The following is a 23,401-nucleotide window of genomic DNA, read 5'->3' on the forward strand; positions in this document are numbered from 1 at the left end:
TCCTATAATATGGGGGCATAACACCCCCAGTCCTTGGGAGCTGTGCCACTGTGTGAGCTTGTGGAGAGAGGTGCCAACGAGGTCTCTAGCTGCACAGGAGCGTTTAATGTATCTCTGTTACTGCTCTTTCAGCTGGGGACGTTGGAAAGATATCCTGACCCATGGGCGGTTCAAGTGGCACCTGAATGAGAAGGACATGGAGATGATTTGTCGGGCCTTGCTGGTCTATTGCGTCAAACACTACAAAGGGGATGAGAAGATAAAGAGTTTTATCTGGGATCTCATCACGCCAACGAAGGACGGCCAGAACCAGGCTCTGCAGAATCACTCAGGTATTGCGTGTTCTCTCTGCCATTGCACCAGTACTCGCCACCAGTGTGCCTGTGTGCAGGACCAAGGCTGCAGGATTGAAAGCAAAGCTGTTTGAAACAGCCAGGAAACACTTGTGCTCTCTGCACAGAGAAAGTGGCTGCCATGGAATTGGCCTCTCCACAGACCTCAGACAGCATCAGGGGCTGGCTGAGTGGGGGAGGACATTTCATGGCTCCCAGTGCCTGTTTGGCTCTGGCTGGTGCCAAACAGAGCCTTGTAGTGGGAGCAGAGATGCAACCCTGCTTTCGGAGAGGGGGCTACAAAGTTCTCACTGGCTTATGAATACTCTCAGGGCTTTTCTGTGCTGGGGGACATTGTGCAGTGAGCTCGTGGGGCGTAGGTGACCACGTGAACACGTTGGATGGGATAGTTATGAGGGTTTTTACTCCACTCTGAGTGCAGAATTGCCTGGCTGATCCTCGGGGCATCACAGGATGCAGAGTGGATCATCACACAGGGACCTACCTGCTTGCTGGTCAGTCCAGTGCTAAAGCTGATGTTGAGACTGCCTGGCGCTGCCTGTGGCTGCCCAGTGCCCTGACTGTGGCAGCAAAAGCTGGCGATGTAGTCTGTGCAGCTGTCTCATCCCCGGTCACCAGCTTGTGGTTCTTGTCCCTGACACTGGTCTGCAGTGCCTGTCCCCGGCGGTGGAGGCGCAGTGCTGCTGGTTTGTCCTGAGACCTCTGCAATGCAGAATTGCATTGCAAGGCGACGCTGCCTTCTCCCACTCCATCTGTCTAGTCGGACCCTTTATCTCATGTTTGCATGTGCCTTCTCTGTTCAGAGGACTAGTACATGTATTTTCCAGCGTGTGTGATGTCTAAATACCCCACATATACCAGATGTTCAGATTTTAATTGCATCTGGATGCTGTTGGGCTGAGGCCCCTAGTTTGTCCTCAGCTTCTGATAGGTTCCACACACAGCTCTTGCCCTGCTCTCCTGCTGCCCCTTTTACTCTGCCTGGGGAATGGGGCACTGCAGACTCACCCCCATGCCTGCATTGCAGCATATGCTCTCTGTAGGCATTTCTTGCAGCACAGCATATAGACGTAGATGGCATCATTCAGCCACAGCGGTCTTTGTCTTTAATGGTACGAAGACAGAGCCTGTGCTGGCTCCTTGGACCAGCTGGTGGGTTGCAGCCTGGGACACATGGTCACTGCCCGTTCTGTGTCAGAGGACTCCACCGACTGAGTAGCACAGTGCCTGCGTTGCGTGACTTTCAGGAGAGGTGAGTTGGGCTGGGCGAGCTGTTGGGGGAGTCCTTGGCACTCCTGCAGGGTGGTCAAGCCCCACGGCTGTGTGCTGCTTTGCTGGGCACTTGGTGATGTATGGCACAAGGTGAGTGGTAAGGACAGTGAGCCATGCTGAAGCCTCAGGCTCTTCGACCTGTTTGAAGATGGTGGTGTGCAGGTGGAGCACCTCTGGAGAAGTGCTGTTGCTGAGCCCCAAGGGCATGCCAAGCATTACTTGGTGATCAAACACCATGGTGCAGCCTCAAGATCCTCAAAAGAAGCTCAACATGAGCAGGCAATGTGCGCCTGCAGCCCAGAAAGCCAACTGCATCCTGTGCTTCATCAAAGGAAGCGTGACCAGCAGGGTGAGGGAGGCGATTGTCCCCTTCTTCACTCTCGTGAGACCCTACCTGGAACACTGTGTTCAGCCCTTGGGACCCCAGCACAAGAAGGACATAGACGTGTACTAGTGTGACTCCAGAGGAGGGCCACGAAGATGGTCAGTGGGCTGGAGCACCACTCCTGTGAAGACAGGCTGAGGGAGTTAGGGTTGTTCAGCCTGAAGGCTCTAGAGAGCTTATAGCGATTTTCCAGCAACCTAAGGGGGGCTACAGGAAAGCTAGAGAGGGACTCTGTCAGGGAGTGTAGTGATAGGAGAAAGAGTAATTGTTTTAAACTAAGAAAGGGTAGATCTAGATCAGACGTTATGAAAAAATTCTTTACTCAGAGGGTGGTGAGGCACTGGCACAGGTTGCCCAGAGGAGCTGTGGATGCCCCATCCCTGGAGGTGTTCGAGGCCAGGCTGGATGGGGCTTGGAGCAACCTGGTCTGATGGAAGGTATCCCTGCCCATGGCAGGGGGGTTGGAATTAGATGATCTTTAAGGTCCCTTCCAACCCAAGCCATTCTATGACCCGACATAGCCGTTTCCTTCTGTCTGGAAATGTCTGTCTTTACAGTGTGAGGTCTGAGCATGTGGCTTTCAGTGGCTTTCTCCAATCACTTCTTGCAACGTGAGCCACTACAGCAGTGCTGCCTGTGCTCTTGCCATGCAGCCCTGCCCATAGCAGCACTGGGTCTGAACTTGAGAGCATGGTGGAGAGCAGAGCAAGAGTAAGAAATGAACTGGCTGATACGAATGGGCTTGGTTTAGGTAATGCCAAGTAATGAACAAGCTGCGGTTTCAGTGAAGGGTCAGTAATGCTCTACTGAAAGAGTAGAACTGTAATTGATGCATTTGGATATTTAGCAGAGGAAAGCAACCTGGAGCTTCTCCGTCAGTTCCTCAGAATGGCTTTTCCCAGCTGTGGAATCTCAGTTTTCTTGACCAGGGGAACAACAAAACCATCTACCCTAACCACAGGAGATGGGGGAGAGCAGAGCCTCCAGTGCAGAGCAAACATACATCAAGTGCTGCTGTGGCTCTCTGAGGAGCCTGAGGTCTCCTGCTTGCAGAGAGCTGACCAGGCAAGATGTGCTCCAGGTGCCCCAGATGTGCAGAAAGCAACAGAATGCCTCCAGCCCCTGTTAGTTCCTCCTGCGGACTGTGCCTTGTCAATCCTTTATCAGTGGGACTACAAGAGGATAAGCAGAGCCTGCAGCCAGCCCCCCCCGCCCCCCTCAGAGCTCTGCTGTGATCCACCCCGCAGATGGATGGGACAGAAGTGCTGCAGCTCTTCTTTCCCCTTCATATGCGTATGCAGGACAGGACATTTGCAAGACGCTGCCTTAGAAGTGGCTGCCCAGGGTGCGGCTCATCTCTCTTGGAATACTTCGAGCAATAGTGACCCCACCAGGCATCATTTCCCTGTTCTGCTGTGAACTCACATTTTATTTCAAGGTTGAAAATGTGTTTAATTTTCAGCTCCAGCCACTGGATATTGCTTTATCTTTGTCAGCCAGATGGAACTGCGTTGCTTTGCCATTCGGTGTGTTTGCCCAGTGCAAATACCCCCCCCAGTGATCTGGTTCCCTCATAGCCCTCCACATGATGTATGGAATAGGAAACAACCCCCAAATATCAGATCATCAGGATTATTTTCTGTTCTTTGATCATGTTGGAGCCTCTTGTTTGAACTCGTGTCCGAAATTACTGTGTCGTCCCTGGAGAGTGAACGTCGGAGCAGGCTGTGTTGTCTAGGTAAGGCTCTAAGAGCTGTGCCCAGAGACCAAGGTCTCTTCCATGCTTCTCTCTGATAATTTTATACATCAAGGGATCTTGTTACCGCTTGGGATCAACATTGCACTTAGCACTCATAGCAATACAGTTTGTGTGGTGATCCCCACGTTTTTCTTGGAAACAGTCTCCCACTCTAGGTTTACCCCAGACACTTCACTGACAGATCCTTCACCTACACTTGGCTGAGCTGAAAGGCATTATAAATCCCTTGAGATCTGTCAGCTTTGAACCATCTAAGATGTGTCATGTCTATCTCATGTGACGCACGTTTTAAACAAAAATGGCATGTCATGTTAAACAGGATGTCAGAGTGCTGCTCGTTGGCTTTATCAGCCAGCCCTGTAGTGTTATCAAAAAGATAACAGCCTGTTTTGTAAAATCTCTTCTCTCCTGATCCAGTGCTGGCTGACAGTTTCATCAGAGCTGTTGCAGTGACAGAGGAATGAGTCTTCCCATGATTTTACCTAGCCCAGTCCTTCTTTCCAGTCATTCCCTTTTACCTTTTTGAAACAGCCTTTCAGCTGTCAGGCCAAGCCCCTCCCTAGTCTCTGGCACAAAATCTCAAAGAATGTGATATGTTCCCAACTCTGTGCTAGGATGAGACACAGAAAGGCAGATGAGCTGGACTGAGGGCTTTCAAGTGTCTCCTGGGTCCCAGGCACTGCTGTGGGTAGAGGAGAAACTGTGGCATGGAGGCAGGAGTGAGGTTGCTGTGGGGCTCAACTGCGTTTGGAGGAGTTTCAGCATCCTGTGCAACCTCAGTCCACTTCTGGGGCTAGAAGAAGAGGTGTGAGGTGCAGGGGGCTCCGAGCTGTGGCATGGTGTTAATTACATAGAGTTCACTTGGGACACAGGCCGGGGCCCAGGGGCTGCTGGTGGCTCCCTGAGCTTCGTGGGGTCACTGGGGATGGCCCTGCAGCCCCCCCCAGGCCCAGTGGCTGCCACAGGCACCCACGTGCAGCAGCAGAGTGGGGTGCTGGGTGGGCAGACAGAGACAGGGAAAGGTGCTGGGAGTGTCGAGCCCCACATCCCAGCAGAGCTGGGCTCCTGCCTTTTCTAGGACCCTGCTTGGAGTTCGCCGTTGGCAGCCTGCTCCAGCCACCCGGGCAAAGACAGGCCAGTCCCCGCTGGTGCAGCCCTTTCCCACAGCTGCCAGGCTTACCGGGCTGCTGAGCGGGTGCAGCGTGGCGTGGGCTCTGCTGGTCGGTAGCAGCAGTTTGGATACCTGGGCACGCGCCTTTCTACTCATCTCCCTAACCCTGGCTCGCCGAGCTGCAGCCGGGAGCCTCGCAAGGCCTCCTCCAGCTCCCGGTTGTGCTGCTGTGCCTGGACAGTGCCATGCCAGAGGTGCCTGGCCTGGCCTGCGGTGCCCCTGATGCTCACTTGCTGCCGCTTGCTGTTACAGGCTTGTCAGCACCGGTGCCCAGAGGCAGGAAGGGGAAGAAAACGAAGAACCAGATGCTGCTTCCTGAGATAAAGAATGCAGACTGGCTTGCTACATGCAACCCCGAGGTGGTCCTGCATGATGACAGCTACAAGAAGCACCTCAAACAGCACTGCAACAAGTGAGTGCAGGAGCCCGCAGCAGCTTCTGGGGGCCACGGGCTGAGGTCCTTTAGCATGGAGGGGGTGGGAGAGAGCCACGAAGGGCTCAGCCCATGCAGATCATCATGCTGGGCTGCTCTCGGGGTGCTCCTCCAGGTGACAAGACGGGAGCAGTGTTCTGGGCAGCAAACCTATGGCCACAGGACCCAGCAAAGCGCAGGGCCAGGGATTGTGGCGTGGCAGGGTGTGGCCGGCTCCTACCCTGCAAGGGGACAGATGGCTTTGAGAAAGTGTGTCGTCCCACATGGGAAAACACAGCGTCGGGGGGCAGGTTTCCCTGCCTTCACTGACCCTCACAGTGTGCCCCTGCAGATGCTCTAGCGAGGGCCTTCGAGCCAGGCCCTGGGCTGGCTTTGAGCACCTGCATGCTAGCGTGTGTTCCTCTGTGTGTCCGGGGCAGGGTTCTGCTGCGAGTGCGGATGCTCTACTACCTGAAGGCCGAGGTGCTGGGGGAGGCTGCTGACAAAGCCTTCGAGGGCACCCCTGCCAGGTAGGAACTTACAGTGAACCCCAGTATTGCTTCTTATGGGAACGGTGGTGGCGCTCGAGCAGTGTCACAGCCATCCAGCCCGGTCTTCTCGGGGCTCAACGCGGTTCCAGGAGAGCCAGGCGCTGCAGCCACATCCCTGGGTCTTGCTCAGGCAAAGCTGCATCCTTCGGTGGCAGCTGTTGTTTGAGCAGTGCTGAGGTCACAGCACCGGAACGGGCATGGTGAGGACACTCAAGGACACCCTGCAGCCTGCAGGAAAATGTCTCCAAGCGCTGCCTGATGAATTGGTCTTTAATCTTAAAGTGGGGGCCTGCAGAGACTGTGCCCACTTCCTAGGGCCAGATCTCAGAGCGGAGTGCGTCCCATTGCTGGGGCCTGCAGTCCCTTCCCAGCCCCTCTTTGTAGGGGCTCTGTTAGTGCCGCTGAGCCTCCCAGCCTCCTGACCTTCCTGCAGAGTCTGAGCTCTTGGTGTTTCAGAGAGGACTGTGATACACTCAGCTTAACTTCCTAGAGCAGGGGCAGCTGCCTTCCCCAGGTGGTTTGTACCTGCACAGCTCCATCAGCATAAGTTTGCCTGGAGGGGGCATTGCAACCCACCCTGCCAGATGTGCAATTCCTTTGGGTCTGGTTGTCCTGAAGTGGTTTCTCCCAGCAGACAGAAGCTCCGTTCCCCTGGTATTGCTCAAGTGGGAGGGCAGAGGGGCTGTGCACTCTCCCCATCTCCGGAGAAAGGGTGAGGAAGGCAGTGGGTGCAGTGGAGCAGACACCAGCAATCTGACCCCAGGGGGACATACTTGTCAGGCCAGCCTTGCATTCGTAACTGCCCCCAAGCCAAGGAGCAGATGTGCCTGTCTCCCTCCGCCCCTGGGTGTGCAGCGCCCAGTGTGCTCCAGTGCCTGGTGAGGCTGGGAGAGGAGCACTCATGCCTTGTCTGCCACAGAGAGCTGGATGTGCTGCTGCCGGACATCGACTATGTGGAGATCCCAGTGGACTGGTGGAACGCTGAAGCTGATAAATCTCTGCTCATTGGTGTCTTCAAGCACGGTATGTACCCTGCTGGTCTGGTGGGTGCCAGTGTGCGAGAGGGACCCAAGCAGCTGGCCAGGGCTCCAGGATCCGGAGTGGATGTGGCTTGTGTGCTCCGATGTCCTTGTGAGGGGGCAGAGCTGCAGCTGTGCGCTGCAGCCACACAGGGCCAAGGCAGATCTCCAGTCACCAGCAGCTGCAGCGCTGCCAGCTTGTTTGGGTGGTGAAGCAGGCACACCACGATGCCGAGAGTGGTGGGCCTGGTCTCGTGGCGGGCACTGCTCTGGTTTCACAGAAGCTGTGTGCACTTGCCACGTGGGGGCAAGGCGGAAGGCATAGAGCCTCCACTGGCTCCCCCAGGCCTGTCATGAAGTCCTCCTGCAGCTTCCAGGAGCCATGGGGTTGTTTGACCCCAACTCCAACCTGCTACGGGTGCTGTGCACAGCTCCGTGGGCATTGCGCTGCCTCCAAGGCAGGGCTGCATGGTGGGACTAAAGACTGATCTTTCTCTTTGCCAGCTGCCCAGGGGCTGCAGAGCAATTAGCAGCTTTTGGGAAAGGGTTCTGCATTTCTGTGGGTGACAATTGCTCTCACAGCAGCACAAATGAGAGTGTGAGAGCCAGATGGACGGTTGGAGGTTCACCTGAACCAGGCTCAGGCCTGGTCTTATGCTGTCTTTCTCCTCCTTGATGGCTGTGGCCACTGGCAGGTTACGAGAGGTACAACGCCATGCGGGCAGACCCAGCGCTGTGTTTCCTGGAGAAGGTGGGCATGCCAGATGAGAAGCTGCTCTCTGCAGAGCAGGGCGTCAGTGACGGGGCTCAGGACACTGCTGAAAGGTGGGCAGGTGATGGAACTGAGCCCCTGCGGGTTGTCCAGCTCACTCCTGGGGGCCACGTTAGAAGTGGGGTGGTGTTGAGGGATGAGCTGTGCTTACAGAGGGCAATGAGGGGAGAAGGAAGCAGATGTGGATGTGAGCACAGCAGGCAGCAGGGAAGGCAGGTGGGAGCTGGCTCCCTGGTACGAGTCAGAGGGTTGGCCCTGCCGGTACCCCGCTCCTGCAGACAGCAGGCACTGCCAGGGAGGCGGCACTGCCACTACCAGGGACTAATCCACTGTCTTACCCAGGGGCAGCATGGAAAAAGAAGAGAGCAGTGGAGAAAAAATGGAGGGGCTGCCAAAGCAGGAGGTGAGTGGGATTCACAGTGCTCGATGCACACCTGCTGCTGCCCTGCCTGCTGTCCTGCCTCACGCTGCAGACTTGGCTCAGCTCTGCCATGGGGTGCAGGTGAAGCAGTGCTGCCTGTGTCCCTGCCCTGGGCAGGCATTGCTGTGCCAAGCACGGGCTCTGTCCCATGGCATTTCTGCCTGCTGGAGCACAGCTGCTTCCTGCTGACCTGGACAGCATCTGCCTCATAGGGAGCAGAGAGGGATCAGGGGCTGGGGTTAGCCAGTGATCCTGGCTCTCGCACTCGACTTCGGGAGCCACTCAGGGCCTTGACAAAGGAGCACCAAGGATCCTGAGAGAAATGGCCCTGGTGGAGAGGATGAGCAGTGGACCAGACAACACATGGGGGTGTGGGGTTTGTTTGGAGGCTCTCAGTGCCACTGCAGCCCATGTCATTGTGGTGGACCTCACCCATGGGCTCAAAACACTGTTCACCTGAACTGTCACCTCCCCTGTCCACACTGCTCTGATCCCGTGTGCTGAGGGATGTTTGTGAGGGCACAGGACACGTGGCCCTGCCAATCCTGCAGCCCCGGACCCTTCCAGGGCCACAGGGATGGGGGATGGGGGCAGCAGGGGCTTCAGCGTAGGTCTGGAGAGGTCCCTGCTGATGGCTTCTTTCTGCAGGACGTCGTGGCTGCTGGTGTGGGCGAAGCTGGAGAGAAGCGGGATGAGCCATCGGCAGGTGAGGCTGTATCTCCCACAGCGTGGCATGTTGCTGCCTGGGGACTGACACAGGAAAGCCTGAGCCAGAGCACTGGCACAGGCGCTGCTGAGGTCGGGAAGGGGTTAGGGATGTGCTGGCCTGTGGTAGTGGATGAGAGCTTAACCTGAGTGACAGCGGTCACCCTGCACTCTTACCAGGCAGACAAGCAGATGAAGGGAAGAGCAGGTTCATTTGCAGCCCGTTTGGCATCCAGCCTGTAGGAGAACTGTAGGAGGAGTGTCTGGCTTTGCTTTGCCATAGCCCGGCACAACTATGGCAAGAGCATTTTGGGGGTGGGAGCGCAGATGTGCTCTGAGAGCCTTAGTCATGCAAGACCCAGGGATGGGCCCTGTGGCAGGGCAGCCAGGGTCCCAAAAAAGAGCGGTACCAAAGCCAGCCATGGGTGCTGGAAGCTGTTAGCCTGTCCTGGCTATGCAGTTGCCTGCAGTTGCCTGTGCAGGGTCTGTGCTGGCAGTGCAGTGGGCAGTGCTGGCGGGTGCCGTGGGCTGGCCAGCCGCTCTGCTGAGCGGGCGGGAGGCAGAGGGAGTCCTGCGGGCTGCAGACCTCTCCTCTGCTTCGCTTGGCTCGGAGCCATTGTTTCTACCCCAATCTCTATCTGCCTCTGGGCCCTCTCTGAAGGAAGCTCGGACACGGTGAGCGTGTGAGCCAGCAGCTTTAAGGGTACAAAGCCCAGGGATGGTCACCGCAGCCCCTCTTTCCCAGCTATGGTCACTCATGCTCCCTGGGAGAAGACAGGAGGGAGCTCTCAGAGCCGGGCGGCAGCACGCGTGAACTTGTGGCTTTGCAGCGTGCATTAAATACTAATGTCCTTGCTGATGTTTGAAGCCCAGGATGGCTCCGACTCAGACAGATCCTGCTGGCCTGTCTCATCTGCCCTCACGGCCAGACTGCGGCGGCTCGTCACTGTCTACCAGCGCTGCAACCGCAAAGAGCTGCCTCCCCGCGCCGAGATGCTGGTGCCCGGTAACCATGGATACTGGCTGCAGGACGAGATGTTCAGGAGAGCCTCGGAGATGGACTCAGTGAACAAAGAAATGCAGAAAAGGTAACAGAGCAGCAGACCCAGGTCCTTTTCAAGGCTGACTTAGGCCTGCTGAATTCCCTGCCCCCCTGGGTTGACCAAGGTGGATCTCAGCAAGGCTGGCTGTGCAGCCAGCTGCCAGCGTGACACAGGTGTGTGGGTCCTTCCTGAGCCTGGGAACTCTGCTCCCAGCCACAAAGGAGCCTTGTGGCCCCAGCTGCCAGCCCGGCCCAGGGATCAGCCTCCATTGTAGTTCGTAGGTAGCAGCTGGTGACAGCATGAAAGGAAGCTGGGGATATCTCTTCAGGGTCAAATCCAGCATCTGCTGGGCTAGGGATTGCCCTCCAGCAGAGTGGGTACTGCTGAGCATTTTTGTGCACTCAGGACTCATCGTGGATGAGGGGTGGCGGATGGCTGCTGTCACAGCCTGCACACTTAGACTTCCCAACCCTCGTGGCTCGCACACCACTGCATTAGCCTCCTGTTAGTAGCCTCAGGAGCCAGGTGGTGGCATATTGCAATGTTCTCCCACTTCGTTGCGTTCCAGCAAGTGGAAGGGTGGCAGGACCATAGACTGGCACCCAGAGTGACTCTGCAGAAGCTGGACAGGGTGTGAGGCAGGGTGGCACTTCCTACGTCACTGCTAGTCCCCAGCACCCAGCTCTGGCATGTCGTGCTCTGCAGGACCTCTCCGTTGTCAGCAGTACTCATTGGTGGTGTATTCTGGGAATGTGTCCGTGCTGCGTGAGCCCACGTAACCATTTGGTGTCTGTGCTGCCCTGTGACAGGAGTTCAGTGATTTAGCTACACCTTTCACCCATTTTGAGCATATCTTTTTGTCATTTAACTTGCTTCTCCCTAGTTCTTCTATCATGGGAAGCTCTGATGCACTTGTACATTCCCACTTGCCTTTAACTGGCCCTGAGGATGGTGTTACTGGAACCGCAGCATCCCTCTGCTCACTGCATGGTTGTACGGAAGCTGCCCCAGCCCACTGATCTTCCCCTGATCCTCTTCCAGTTGTACCATCTCTTCTCCAAGGTGGGGGACACCAGTGCTCCTCACAGTGGTCAAGACACGGCTGTGCTGTGGACACCACGACAGCCTGATATTTCTGCATTTTAACTCTGTGGTCTCCTCACAGGTGTGTCCTAGGTAGCTTCTACTAGCCTTTAATTTGAAGCATTGTAACAAGCTCCCCTTTGGGCTCAGTGGTTTGGATCGTTGGTTTTTTTATTGACTTCTTTCATGTTATTTGTGGTTTTGGAATAAAACAACACTGCAGAATACTCACAGCCTCTGGAAACAGGGGTGGAAATGCTAATCTAGGTGTATTTTGGTTGCTTTTGGAGCACTGGGAGCTGTCATTGCTTCTGATCTCCCTTGACATGTTCCAGCTGCTTGCAGGCACTGGCACCGAGATGTAATTCAGAGGAGTTCAGATTTGACTTTAAGACTTCTTTAGCACACAGCACTCAGCTACTGCCGTGACCTGCTCCTGCTCTTGCCCTACTTTTTGTACCCTAACCTCTTCTCTGTAGCCTGCTTCTGTGCTCTGTCTGCCCAGGGCTGTATGTACCCAGTGTGCCCTTCACCATTTCTGTCCTGGATCATTCCTTTGCCAGATCCCCACGAGATGAAAGCTCAGAGGGTCTGAGGCAAGGTGAAAATTATGCTGTAGCTGTGCTGTAACTGAAAACCTCCGTCACCAGGGCTGCTTTCCTTTAATGAGGAGGGGGTGACATCTACCCCTGCCACCCAGGAATCCTGCTGACTCCTGTTATCAGGGTGGCTGGTGGTTGTTACTAGGACCCTAATGACAATGAGCCTCAGTCCCGGCTCACCTCCTGAAGAGGCTGGATGAGAGCTTTGTCTGCAAGGACCTGACTTTCAATTTCCTGGCACATAGAGTTGACTTTTCCATGGAGGTCAAGAGACCAACCTCAATTTGGCAGAAAGCAAGTAGGGGTGATAGCTTTGTGCCTCCACAGAAGCTGGGCTGGAGCCTGTGTCCCACTGGCAGCACAGTCAGGGACTGTGCTGCTTTTTGGACACCACAGTGAGCCAAGAGTCAGAGTGCCCATGGCCTTCACTCCTCCTCGCTATACACCTTAAGACCTCAGGATCTCAGTGCTCCTCCTTAGTGTGCTCCTCCTGCCAGCTCCCCCAGAACTGCTGTGCAGTAACTGATAGTTCCCTCTGATCCTCTCAGCCTGGTGTCTTGCCCATGCTGGCACTAGAACATGTTTCAGTGGCATTCACATCTTCTTCCCTACCCCACAGGTGGACCAGGAGGGAGCAGGCAGATTTCTACCGCACCGTCTCCTCCTTTGGGGTCATCTATGATCAGGAGAAAAAGATCTTTGATTGGACCCAGTTCCGAGCCATCTCTCGTTTGGAGAAGAAGACAGATGAGAGCCTAGAGAAGTACTTCTACAGTTTTGTGGCCATGTGCAAGAATGTCTGTGGTCTCCCACTGTGGAAAGAGGATGGTGAGTGAAAACTGTGTGGCCCATGTGGGAGGTCCGTGTAGCCATGGGCCAGAAATTGTCACACTAGAGCTCCTGTCATGGAGCAGAACAGCAAGGGAGGAGTTTCAGGGGGAGTAGGAGGTAGCAAGAGTCGTGGGCTTGCAAGAGACACCTGCATTTTTGGCTGCCCTCCCACCACTCTGTACCGCCTCTCTGGTGCAACAGGAAAGTAGAGCTGCCAGACAGGCTCCAGCGCCTGTTCTCACACATTTCATGGAGTTATCCCATGGAATCGCACTTAATTTTATCCAAGATAGTGACCTTTAGAAGTGAGGGAGAAGTAGAGAAGCAGCAGTTCATATTGCTTCCACACTGGAGCTCAGGGTTGTTTGTGCAGTTTGTGTTGCTGCTTTCTGTCCAAGCACCTCTTTGCTAGGAGTGGACAGAGTCCGCACAGTGCCCATGCTGCTGCCCCGCTAATTGAGGAGCTCTCCTGCAAGGCAAATGGGGTCTGAAGCTACCACAAGACACTTGGGAAGCCTGGCCAACACACTGGGAATCTCTTCTGGGAGCACCCAACGTAACCCCAGAAGTGAGGCACACACAGGGTATGGCAGATGAAAAGCTGCTTGGCTGCTATTTAAGCACAGAGTGATTTGCTTCTAATGGCAGCAGAAGGGATCTCATCTCAGACCTACCTGGAGGTCTGGTCTTGTGCACAGTTCCTTAGAGATGTGTGTCAAAGCCTTAGGTATGGATATGTAGGTGTTACTCATGAAAGAGCTGCATGAGTTGAAAGACTCCCTTCTCTGAGAACCCCCTGAAGGACTGCCAGAGGCTCACACCCCAGGGAGCCACTCTCCGTGCAGCACTGCCAGCTCTGATGGAGCAGAGTTCAGGCAAGGTGTTGAAATCCCCTGCAGCCAAGTGCCTCTCTTGGTCCAGCTGATCAGGTCGAGAGCTTACACTAACGTGGCCATTTGGTGGCAAATGAATGGAAGGTGGTGACACTGGGAAACTCAGTCTCAGTGGTGGCATCAAGCACTGCCCCCCACCCCACCTGCAGTCTGAGCAAGAGTTAAGATTCACTTAGCTTATCACTGCCTCCGAGTAACCCTCATCATCCGGTATAACGGGGCCTTGTTTTTTTGTCCCTGTTGTAGGTCCCCCTGACCCTGACATCTATGTGGAGCCTATTACAGAGGAACGTGCTGCCAGAACCTTGTACCGCATCGAGCTTCTACGAAAGGTGCGCGAGCAGGTGCTCAAGTGTCCACAGCTCCACGAGCGGCTCAAGCTGTGCCGGCCGAGCCTCTACCTGCCAGTGTGGTGGGAGTGTGGCAAACATGATCGGGACCTGCTAATCGGCACCGCCAAGCATGGCCTGAATCGCACCGACTACTACATCATGAATGACCCTCAGCTGTCTTTTTTAGATGCATACAGGAACTATGCCCAGCATAAAAGAACAGGGATCCCAGGCTCAGAAACCCTGTGCTGCCTTTACCAGACTAACTCCAAACTCTACAGTTCCCCTCTGTATAGCCAGGTGGACCAGACTTGTGAATCCCTGGAGAATGAAGCTGAGAGTCAGATCAAGCTAGAAAGCATTGACAACACTATGTCCCAGTCTGGGGGCAGCCCGCCAGATGCAAACTGTGAAACATTCATGTCTAAGGTCCAGGACATCATTTCCAGTAACTATGATGAGAGCTCTCTGCCGGACTCACTGATGTGCATGATGTACGACGAGAAGGCCTGTAACAGCGAGCAAAGCTCCCTTGCCCGAGACAGCCCAAGTTGCACAGATATTGGAAGTGGCATTGCTAAACTCTCTGAGGGCAAGCTAGAGGGGGACGAGGATCCGTCCAGCTGTGATGCAGAGGCCATGAGAGAGACTTCCTTCCTGGAGGGATTGCAGGTTGGCTGTGATCAAATGGACAGTCAGAATGGAGAAGCTGAGCCTTCACCTTCTACTCCCGAAAGTGACCCTTCACGGAGCATCCCAGCAGAGCTCTGCGAAGCCTTGCAGCAGAAGAGAGACCTCACCAGCCCTGCGCCAGTGCTGCCTGAGCACGGTGCCATGGAAGGAGTCATTAGCATGGGGCTGTATGGTTCCAGTCTTCATAACTATGACATAAAGGTTCCTCCTGAGCAGAGGTTCATTAATCTGCTGCAGGAGAAAGGAATGGAAGCAAAGTCAGCCCCAAGTCAGAGCCACAGTGAGGAAGATGATGAGGAGGAAGAGGACGATGATAACTCTGAGGCAGCAGCAGATGTTGCAGAAGACTTGAGTGGTCCAAGGACCACAGCTGGTTGTGACCCTGAGACTAATGAACTGGGGGGCGAGGAGCAGAGCCCTGGCCTCCCCACACCTGAGGACACTTGCCCCGAAGCCGTGGATGGCGAGAGAGAGTCCCTGGGGCTAGGGACACTCGAAGGCCCTGGGGAACCTGGGCCAGAGGGAAGGGAGGACCACAGCCTGGAGGAGGAAAACACCCTGCAGGACTTGCCTGGCCAGGCTCAGAGCCAGGCTTTCAGCCCGCCTGCACCTCCGGTGGGACCCCCAGGGGCAGAACCCCCCCACGCCAGGGAGGAGGACTGGGGACAAGGGTCCGAGGGGCAGGCAGGCTGTAGAGAAGCCCTGCACCCCGAGCCCCCAGGGATGAAGCAAGAAGAGTGTGAGATCAGAGATGAGGAGGAGAAAGCTGGCAGCAGCCAGAGTCAAGGTAGGGTTCTGAGAGCTCCCTCTGGTTGACAGTCACCTCGGACTGGGATGGGAGGGCCTGCTGTCCTCGGTGCCAAAGCCTTGGGGCTGTCCAGCCTGCTGGAGCAGCCACCCCACTGCAGGCACTAGGGCCCTTCTAGCTGATGTGACTGGGGAGAAAAGAGTTGGTGGCAGGGCTTGCCAAGACCCCCAGCAGCCCTTCAGCAACCGGCTCTCTCTGGTAAGGCTCCTGCCCTCCTCGCCTGCCTGCCCAGGGCTCTGGCTGTGTCACTGGGGAAGGGGTGAGGGCCACTGCAGTAAAAGCCCCCAGAACTCAGCTCACGGGAGTGCCGATCTGCCCACTCCTGACTGGTGTGGGCTGCCCGCTATGGCCCAGGACTGCTGCATTTCTTGGTCACTGGCTGGGGAATGGGATTTGTGTGGGGCCTGCTGGGCGCTGGGCTGGGAAGGTGGGAAGAGGCGCTACCTGAGGTGGTAGGGGAGGGAGGGTGATGATGGGCTCATTTTCTCAGATGGTCTGGAGAAGTACTCAGAGGAAGAGAGCAAGAGTTCGACTTCTGTCCTGCCCGGGGAGATTGATGATCTTCAGGATGCCCGGGCACCAACCATAGCCCAGCTTTTGCAGGAAAAGACACTTTACTCCTTCTCTGAATGGCCTAAGGTGAGTTAAAAATGAGTGCTGTTTATATTGCAAATGTTACTGCCTCGGCCTGGCAAGCAGAGGCTCACACAGCCCCAGCTCTGCCTCCTCCTCCTCCTCTGCACGTGGCTCCCCAGGGATGCCCTGGCTCGGGGTGCTCTCACCAGGCCGTTGACCCCCAGTCCCAGGGCAGTTCCTTGCTGAACGGGGGTCACAGGGGTTGGGTTTGTCTTTGATTCTGAGGTGACATACATGAGTTAAAGTCATTCAAGTCCCAGTCTAATCCTCTTTGCAGGACCGTGTGATCATCAATCGCATTGACAACATCTGCCATGCCATCCTGAAGGGCAAGTGGCCTTCCTCTAGCCAGCAGTTTGAGACGCAGAGCCTGATAGCGGCCCCAGCAGTAGCCAGCAATGCCGGCAGCAGGAACAGCTTTGCTGAGTCAGAAGCCCCTGATCCCAGCTTCAACAACGGAGTGTTAATCTCCCAGGTACAAAAGGTGAGGGGGGCCCTTGGACAGGGACAAGTTTAGGACTCTGTGGTGAAGCATTGCCCACAAGTGCTCAGTAGCTTCCTAATCAGGGCCTGGGTTTTCACTGCCTCTTGGTGCCACTTGTGGTCCATGTGAGAAAAATCTCAGTAATTTCTTTCAGACAGGATCTTCTGTGAAGCTATTTTATTTGCGATTGCAATGGCGAGCATCCTGCAAGCAGGAGCGCACAGTAAAAGTTCCTCATAACCGTGTATCCCCTATTACCCGACACCTCATTTCTCCCCCTGTTTCCTCATTGGCTGAGTACTACGGGTTCACAGCCTACTCGATGCACTTCTATACCGTATGTGTACACCTTTGTTTGACCAGCTGTTAATTTCTCCTTTTCCTTTTTTTTTCCTTCTTCTCTTGTGACTAGAAGGCCTGTGATTTTTGTTTTTACTGATTTCATACTGCTCGTCCTGTTTTTCTTAGCTATCCTCCTTATTTTGGGACAGTGGGACCTTCCCCTTGTCAGCTTAACATACTCCCCACTGCTGTGCTGCACAATCACTTTTGAATATGCAAGGTTAGTGGAATTTTCCACTGCAAAAACACCTTCTGTTGTGAAAACACAACTTCGTTTCTCGCATCCGTAACACACAGCTTGGGCCACTCGGTCCCCTCCGCTGAGGGGGTAAGCCCCCTGCGCTCTCAGCACCCTGGCAGCCTGCTCCCCTCCTTGGGGGGAGGCTGTTCAGGGGCAGCTCCACAGCTCCTGTGGCTGCAGACGGGCTTCCAGAGTTGCTGCTGAAACACCTGGCATGGTCAGGGAGGACAAAAGGACAATGTCCTGCTGAACCAAAGGAAGGGGTGCAGGAGAGGGCACTGCCCCATGAGTCTCTCATCTCTCACTGCTGGGAATAGCACAGAGCCAGAAGCGGCTGGCCTGGGACCCCAACACGTCCCTCCAGCAGCTGGTGGAGCACCCAGGGTTCGAGCACCTTGGGAGATGGAGGTTTGCGTGAGGGTGCCGCTGCACCATTCCCACACAAGGTGAGGTGCGATGTGCCCAGGGAAAGGGGCAGAGGCGCAGAAGAGCCTGACTGCTAGCTCTGTGTGTTGGTTTGAAGAGCTGTGGTCCATGGCAGCGCACGAGCAGCTGTAAACCTCTCTGTGGCTTTGTTCCACACAGGAAGGCTTCCTGACTCCCGCCTTTGCAAAGGATGAGCGGAAACACAGGAGGCTGTACGAATTCGAGGTGGAGAGAGATGCCAAACAGAGGAGCTTGGAGCAGTTAGCAGCAACCCACATTCATTCTCCCATTGTGCTGAACGGCTGGCGTGAGGCAGCTGTGGACTTGTCCAGAAACTCTGATGGGTCCCCAGGGAACTCCTCACCGTTCCCCCTGAATACAAACATGCCCAAACTGGGGACTGTGAACACCCTCCAAGGCTCCCTGGGCATGGACTTATCTGGCATTCTCCAGGCAGGGTTAATCCATCCTGTCACAGGACAAATTGTAAACGGCAGCCTCCGAAGAGATGATGCTGCCATGAGGAGGAGACGGGGCAGGAGAAAAAATGTAGAAGGGATGGACCTCATCTTCTTGAAGGAGAGGCCTCTTCCAACAAGGCTGCAGGTGAGTCAGTGCTTCCCCCTTCACATGGCCCTGATGCAATCAGCACAATTTGTCTCATGGTCCAGCTCTCCTCTACAAGATCTGCTGCCCTTGTTACAATGTGGGGCATCCTCCAGGAGAGCTTGGCTTGTGCTGGAGCAGGCAGGAGCAAATACTACTCCAAGGAGGAAGGGAAGTACTCTCTGCCTTGCAACACTCTCTCTGGAGTGTTTGAGTCCTGATAAACATTATCACAAGCAGCTGTTCCAGATCAGGGGGGGTATGAGGTTAGAGAACATGAGAAAAGGTCCATGACAGCATTTGAGCTGTTGCCAAGAGGCTTTTGCATCCCTTTTCATTCTGCCCTGGGATCCACTCAAGGAAGAATGAGCACTGGGAGCAAGAGCAGTCCCTTCAGACCACTTTTAGGAGTGATCCTGGGGGAGAGTCAGTTCTCCCGGTCATGAAGGTGTTTCCAGGTGAGATGCAGAAGCATCTCCCATCTCTCTGCCCTCTGTGCTGGCAGTGCTGGGAGCTGAGTGGAAGCGTAACACGTTGGTAGGTGGTGATTTAAGGAACAGGCAATGGGAATATGGGGATTAAGGAGCCAGCCTGGCTTCAACCAGTGGAGGCAGATGAGCTGCTTTGGGATCTCTCTGTGGGTGCGAATGCATTACTGCATGCTGCTGATGGGCTCCCCCGGCTCTTCCCTTCACCTCAGGACGTTCAGGAAGATCAGCCACAGCCTCCCCAGAACACCCCCCTCCCAGATGGGCCGGTTGCTGCTACCTCAACTCCACAGCCAGTCCCAGCTGCAGGCAGCCAAGCAGAGAAGGCTGTCCCAAATAAGAGTCTCCTTGACTGGCTCCGTCAGCAATCCGACTACACACTCGACGTTCCTGGCTTCGGCACAGTAAGGGTGGCCTTTGGTCGCATGTCCGTGTGTGTCTTTGTCTGCCCTGTCTGTTGCCTTTAGTGTTAGTTTTTCTGTGGTTGCTCTTGAGTTCAGGGCTTCCATGAAGTGTCTCTAAACTTAGCCTCTTTCCCTGCACCATGGCTTGCAGTGTTCGTCAAGGCTGTGTCACATTTTTGGGAGGTGGGCATGGTTCATTGTGCAGCAACAAAAACCCCTTGCTGAGCTGCGTGCTCCTGCCCCAAGCTCTGTTCTCCAGTTCCAGTCCGGGGCATCCAGCTGCCCAGTGACACGCAGAATTAGTCTGATGTCTTCAGAAGCATCAGGGAAAGGGGGAGAAACGGAAAGAGGCCTTTGGGATGCTCAAGGCCTAAGGGTTCCCTTGCACTTGGGGTCATTTTAGGCAGTGTTGTTGTATTAGATGAGGCCCTCAGAGAGCAGGTTCTCTGCAGAGCACTGTTCCTTGCTTTAAAAACTGAACCAAAGCCACTGCATTGCAGGCTGCACAGGCTGTGGGCACATAGCCACAGGCACTGTCAGAGAGCAGAGTGGCAGTGAGTGGAATGCAAAATCTGTCTGATCGTGCTGGCAGTATCAGGAACTGATAAACCTCTTGTTTTCACAGGTTGATTTGCTCCTCAGGTTTCAGCCTATTTAGCCTATTAGACGATGTGGTAGGCAGAGCACAGACTGCAGAACGGAGTAGGAAGAAATGTGGTAACATGCATAAAAGACTGCATCTTAGTCGCAATAGATTGTGTGCCTGAAGTAGAGATTCCCTGGAGCTTGCAGTGCAGGAGCCTGGAGTACAGGCGAGATGGGTAGTGTTCTGGGGCTCTTTAGAGTTGAGAGATGAGGAGCTCAGTGTTTGTTTGGGCAGGAGGACACTTGCTTTTCACAATCCAGAGACACACACAGGTCTGTGCCCAAGGCCAGGCTCTCAGGAGCACTGCTAGAAGCAGTCAGGTGGTGGAACAGAAGTGAAGATGCCTTTCCACCACCTTCTGTTGCCCTTGCCTCCTGTGGGGGCTTACTGGAGCTCACGTTGTCTGGCCATGCTGCTGGTGAACCTCCTGCTCCCAACAAGCTGCCTGGGCATTTCAAGTCAGCACTGTGGGATTTACCACATCAGGACAGATGTCCTCTCTCTAGGGAGGTCAGTTTGAAAGCTGCGTTATGGTCCTGGAGCAGCTCAGTCAGGTTTCTCAAAGGCCGGATCAGGCTCAAGGCTTTTTCTTTGACGCTTGGGAATCAGGGCCCGCAGTAGTTTATTGTAATGCTACATCCGTGCCTGCACATTGACAGGTGTCTGGGGCTTGGTGTGTGCAGTGGGTGTGCAACGATTCATCTGTAACTGTACACTGCAATCCTGAAGGGCTGTGATCCCAAAGAAACGGTACAGCAACTGTGCAGTGGGAACAGCTGAAATCCAGGCAAAACTAAGCACAGATGAGCTGCGGAGGAACAGGGCACCCCGTTTACAGATGCATGTACATCAGTTGGGAGCAGACTGACAGGGAATTAGAAAGTGGTGGAGCAGTCAGTCAAAGTGGGGTACAGTGAAAACCCTTTTATACCTACAGCAAACAATTAATACTCATTGGAAAACTGGCGCTGCGGCAAGAGGCCAGCTTGTGCTGCTCCCACTGCTTTGCCCAAATCTGACGGGACATCCCTGTCCCTTGGGTGTTCATCTGTGTCATTCTCCTGCAGGGCTTGTAGCCATCCAGGCTCATTAAGTTGTCCAGTCTCATTAAGATTGTCTTGTTTGCGCTCCAGAATTTTTCAGACAAGCCCAAGCAGAGGAGGCAACGCTGCAAGGACCCCAGCAAATTGGACATTAATGCACTCACAGGAGAGGAGCGGGTGCCAGTGGTACATAAGGGTACCGGACGGAGGGTAAGCACAGGCCTATTCTCTGCTGTGCCCACGGTGTCTTGAAATGCTTATCAGATCTTGAGCTGGCCTGGGGATAGATTTGGGGAAGCATGTGGATGGGACACAAGTCTGAAACACAATTGATCTGCATTTTTCTGTGAAGTGTGACAGAGGAGACAGCTACAAAATAACTGACTTTGTGAAGTAAGGAAAGGCTGGGTGTTCACAGCTGCGGCTGTACACAGGCCCCACAACAGCAAAGTGGTGTTTGATTTTAAAGCTGCCATCAGCATAGCCCTGGCTGCTGTTTCCCGTTCTGAATATGATTGTCACCTTTGAACACACTGCAATATTCCATAAATTGTAATCTTCCCATGTATTGCAAATGTCTCTGTTTTGTTCCTCCTCACAAGGTGTAGCAAGAGCATACTGATGATACCCGACAGTGATGGGCATGCAGGGAATGGAGGGGTTTGAAGTGCTTTCTCTTGCTTTACTGAAATGTGCCTACTAAACAGCCGGAAACACGAGTTGGGAGCACAGATTTACCTGTCTGCAGTTTAATCTGTGCATTGATATTAACTTCTTTGAATGAGACAGGAAGCTTTCCACCCAAATTCAGCTGTTAAACATACCCAGGACTTCATGAGGTCAGAAGGTGATGTGAGAATAATCACCTCTAAAAACAAAACTAAGTGGTGAGGTAGAAAGATTCAGCCACATCTGTTTCCCCATGTTACACCTGCGATGGCTGTTGGAGACCTGGGTGAATTGGGTGGGTTTCTCCAGTTCTGAGTATGTCTTCTATGAAAGCTCTGTCCCCATCTCTCGGCCCACTTGTTCACAGGGAGGGCAAAGAAGAGCGATGGGACAGGGCACAGAGGCTGAATTTGCCCTCTGCTCCTTGAGCTGTATGACTGGAAGCAGCAGTCACGTACAGAGTCCTACAAGGATGTGTAGCAAGGGAAGCGCCTCTGCCCCAAACAAATTGCAGCCCAAAATGACAAGCTGGGGAAAGTGCTGTCACCCCCGTCACAACACGGGTAAAGGGACTGGCCCACAGCCATGAGCAGAGAAACCCTGGCCTCAGCTCCCAGCTGCATCTTAATCAGCATCTTGGCCTCAGGGTGTCCTTCCTCTGCTTGAACAGGAACAGGATGGCCTGTGTCTTCTCGGCCACCTTTTGCATGAGCCTTGCATCTCTCAGGTGTGTAGCAGCCATCCCCTTCAGAGGCTGGCAGATGCTCCTAAACTGTGTGTTTGCCTAGACATGTAATCATATTTCTTGTATTATTTTGCATAACTCTTTCTGCAATAGAGGTCATCCTTCTGCTGTGTTTTATAGTTAGGGGGAGCCACGGCACCAGCATTGAAGGAATTGCCAAGGTGGCTTGATGCAAACTTGGAGTATGCTGTTGCAGCTGACTGGGCTGACATTGTTAAGCTTTCAGTAAGTTAGAGCTTTTGGAGAAATCTGTATCATGTCATCTTTTCTTTCTCCTCCCCATCCCCACAACCTTTCTCCAGTGAGGATCCATGAGCTGCAGGGCAGGACCTCACCTGGGAGGGAATAGCCACAGGTCCAGCCGTGGTCACGCGGCAGAGAGGAAGGTTCAACGCATGCTGCGACTCAGCAGCACAGCAGGGAAAGGAGAAGGTGGTCAGTGCCCTGGGGACGGGCACAGCAGGTCAGGGTGACCCTCCAGAACGCCTTCCTGGAAGGCTTGGGATATAGAGAAACAGCTGGGGCAACAGAAGCGCACTAGAAGCAGTAATCCACCTTGGGCCACCAGATGGCAGGGAGTGCACAAAATGCTTTCTCACTGGTCAAATTTTCAAAAACATACCTTCAGCTGAGGCTTTTAATCAGCTCCTGCAAACTCTTTGTGTGCAATCCTGTGCCTGCTAGCGGACATGCAGATCATGAGACTTGAAGACTCAGACACAGACAGGGAAAGGGGCAGAAGGGGAGAAGGATTTTATCAGCCACATTCATTCAATTCTATTCATTTGCAAATCCCTGCCCCAATGAGTGGCAGGATCTGGGAGGAGCATCCTCTGTGCAGGCTGGCCTTGCCCGGGCTTCTCCTTGTGGTCCTGCTCACCTGCTCCTTGTTTTGTGGCTGTTTTCTGTGATGCCCTTGCTCAACAGGGGCTGGAGGGGGAATTAGTTGGCTTAGAGGTTTGTACTGCTCTGAAATCCGCTTTTAATCAGTGCTGGAAATTTGGCATGGCCTGTCCCACTCCCCCGGGAAACAGCTCTGCATCCAGGCTGGCATCAGTGCCCATGTCCAGGCAGCCGGCCCCCTGCAAGTGACTGCTTTGCATTACCTCCATTTTCTGTGGGTGGCCCCAGCGGGCACTCCCACTTTGCCAACTAGGAGAGCCGTGTACCTGGCCACTGCCACACATACCGGCTCACGTGCACCCCGTCTCAGCAGCTGCACGCCCATTAGCATTCTCCAGCCCCATCAGTTCTTGGCTTTTGGCAAGCATGCATCCGTCGTTCTAACACGTGCATGCAGAGAGACGTCCCACTGCTCAGGGTGCTTGGGCAGGGCTGAGCATCGGGCAGGCTGCCCTGCAGTGCCCAGGCATATTCGTAATCCTGTGCAGATTTTCACACACACCAGTGGGAGCAGAGCAGAAAATTCTCCCTCTTGGGGCAGTAGTTGGGTTGTGCAAACTTCCCGAATCATTTGATTCAACTTTTTGCACTTCAGGTGTCAATGGGTAATACTTTCCATATTGCAAATCTATTATTGGAAAGTGTTCAAAGGCCGGCAGTCTT

The 23,401-nt window shown here is 54.4% G+C and overlaps 1 protein-coding gene across 16 annotated transcripts in view; it reads left to right on the forward strand.

Moving 5' to 3' along the window:
* The window catches only part of CHD6 (chromodomain helicase DNA binding protein 6), an 89,897-nt gene that overhangs the window by 62,255 nt on the left and 4,241 nt on the right, over positions 1 to 23,401 (forward strand). For 7 of the 16 annotated variants that reach the window (XM_080558439.1, XM_080558441.1, XM_080558453.1 and 4 more), the window contains 16 exons: positions 133 to 335; positions 5,193 to 5,352; positions 5,793 to 5,882; positions 6,823 to 6,926; positions 7,618 to 7,747; positions 8,037 to 8,097; positions 8,764 to 8,821; positions 9,689 to 9,908; positions 12,168 to 12,376; positions 13,519 to 15,084; positions 15,596 to 15,744; positions 16,019 to 16,225; positions 17,394 to 17,840; positions 18,541 to 18,732; positions 20,512 to 20,631; positions 21,956 to 22,060. In XM_080558439.1, coding sequence (XP_080414565.1) covers positions 133 to 335; positions 5,193 to 5,352; positions 5,793 to 5,882; positions 6,823 to 6,926; positions 7,618 to 7,747; positions 8,037 to 8,097; positions 8,764 to 8,821; positions 9,689 to 9,908; positions 12,168 to 12,376; positions 13,519 to 15,084; positions 15,596 to 15,744; positions 16,019 to 16,225; positions 17,394 to 17,840; positions 18,541 to 18,732; positions 20,512 to 20,631; positions 21,956 to 22,060 — 4,021 coding nt within the window. The remainder of the gene's footprint in view (positions 1 to 132; positions 336 to 5,192; positions 5,353 to 5,792; positions 5,883 to 6,822; positions 6,927 to 7,617; positions 7,748 to 8,036; positions 8,098 to 8,763; positions 8,822 to 9,688; positions 9,909 to 12,167; positions 12,377 to 13,518; positions 15,085 to 15,595; positions 15,745 to 16,018; positions 16,226 to 17,393; positions 17,841 to 18,540; positions 18,733 to 20,511; positions 20,632 to 21,955; positions 22,061 to 23,401) is intronic. The other 9 variants (XM_080558438.1, XM_080558449.1, XM_080558447.1 and 6 more) reach the window with 7 other exon arrangements.

Source organism: Anser brachyrhynchus, assembly GCF_964034855.1.
Source record: "Anser brachyrhynchus genome assembly, chromosome: 16".
NCBI classification, from domain to species: domain Eukaryota; kingdom Metazoa; phylum Chordata; class Aves; order Anseriformes; family Anatidae; genus Anser; species Anser brachyrhynchus.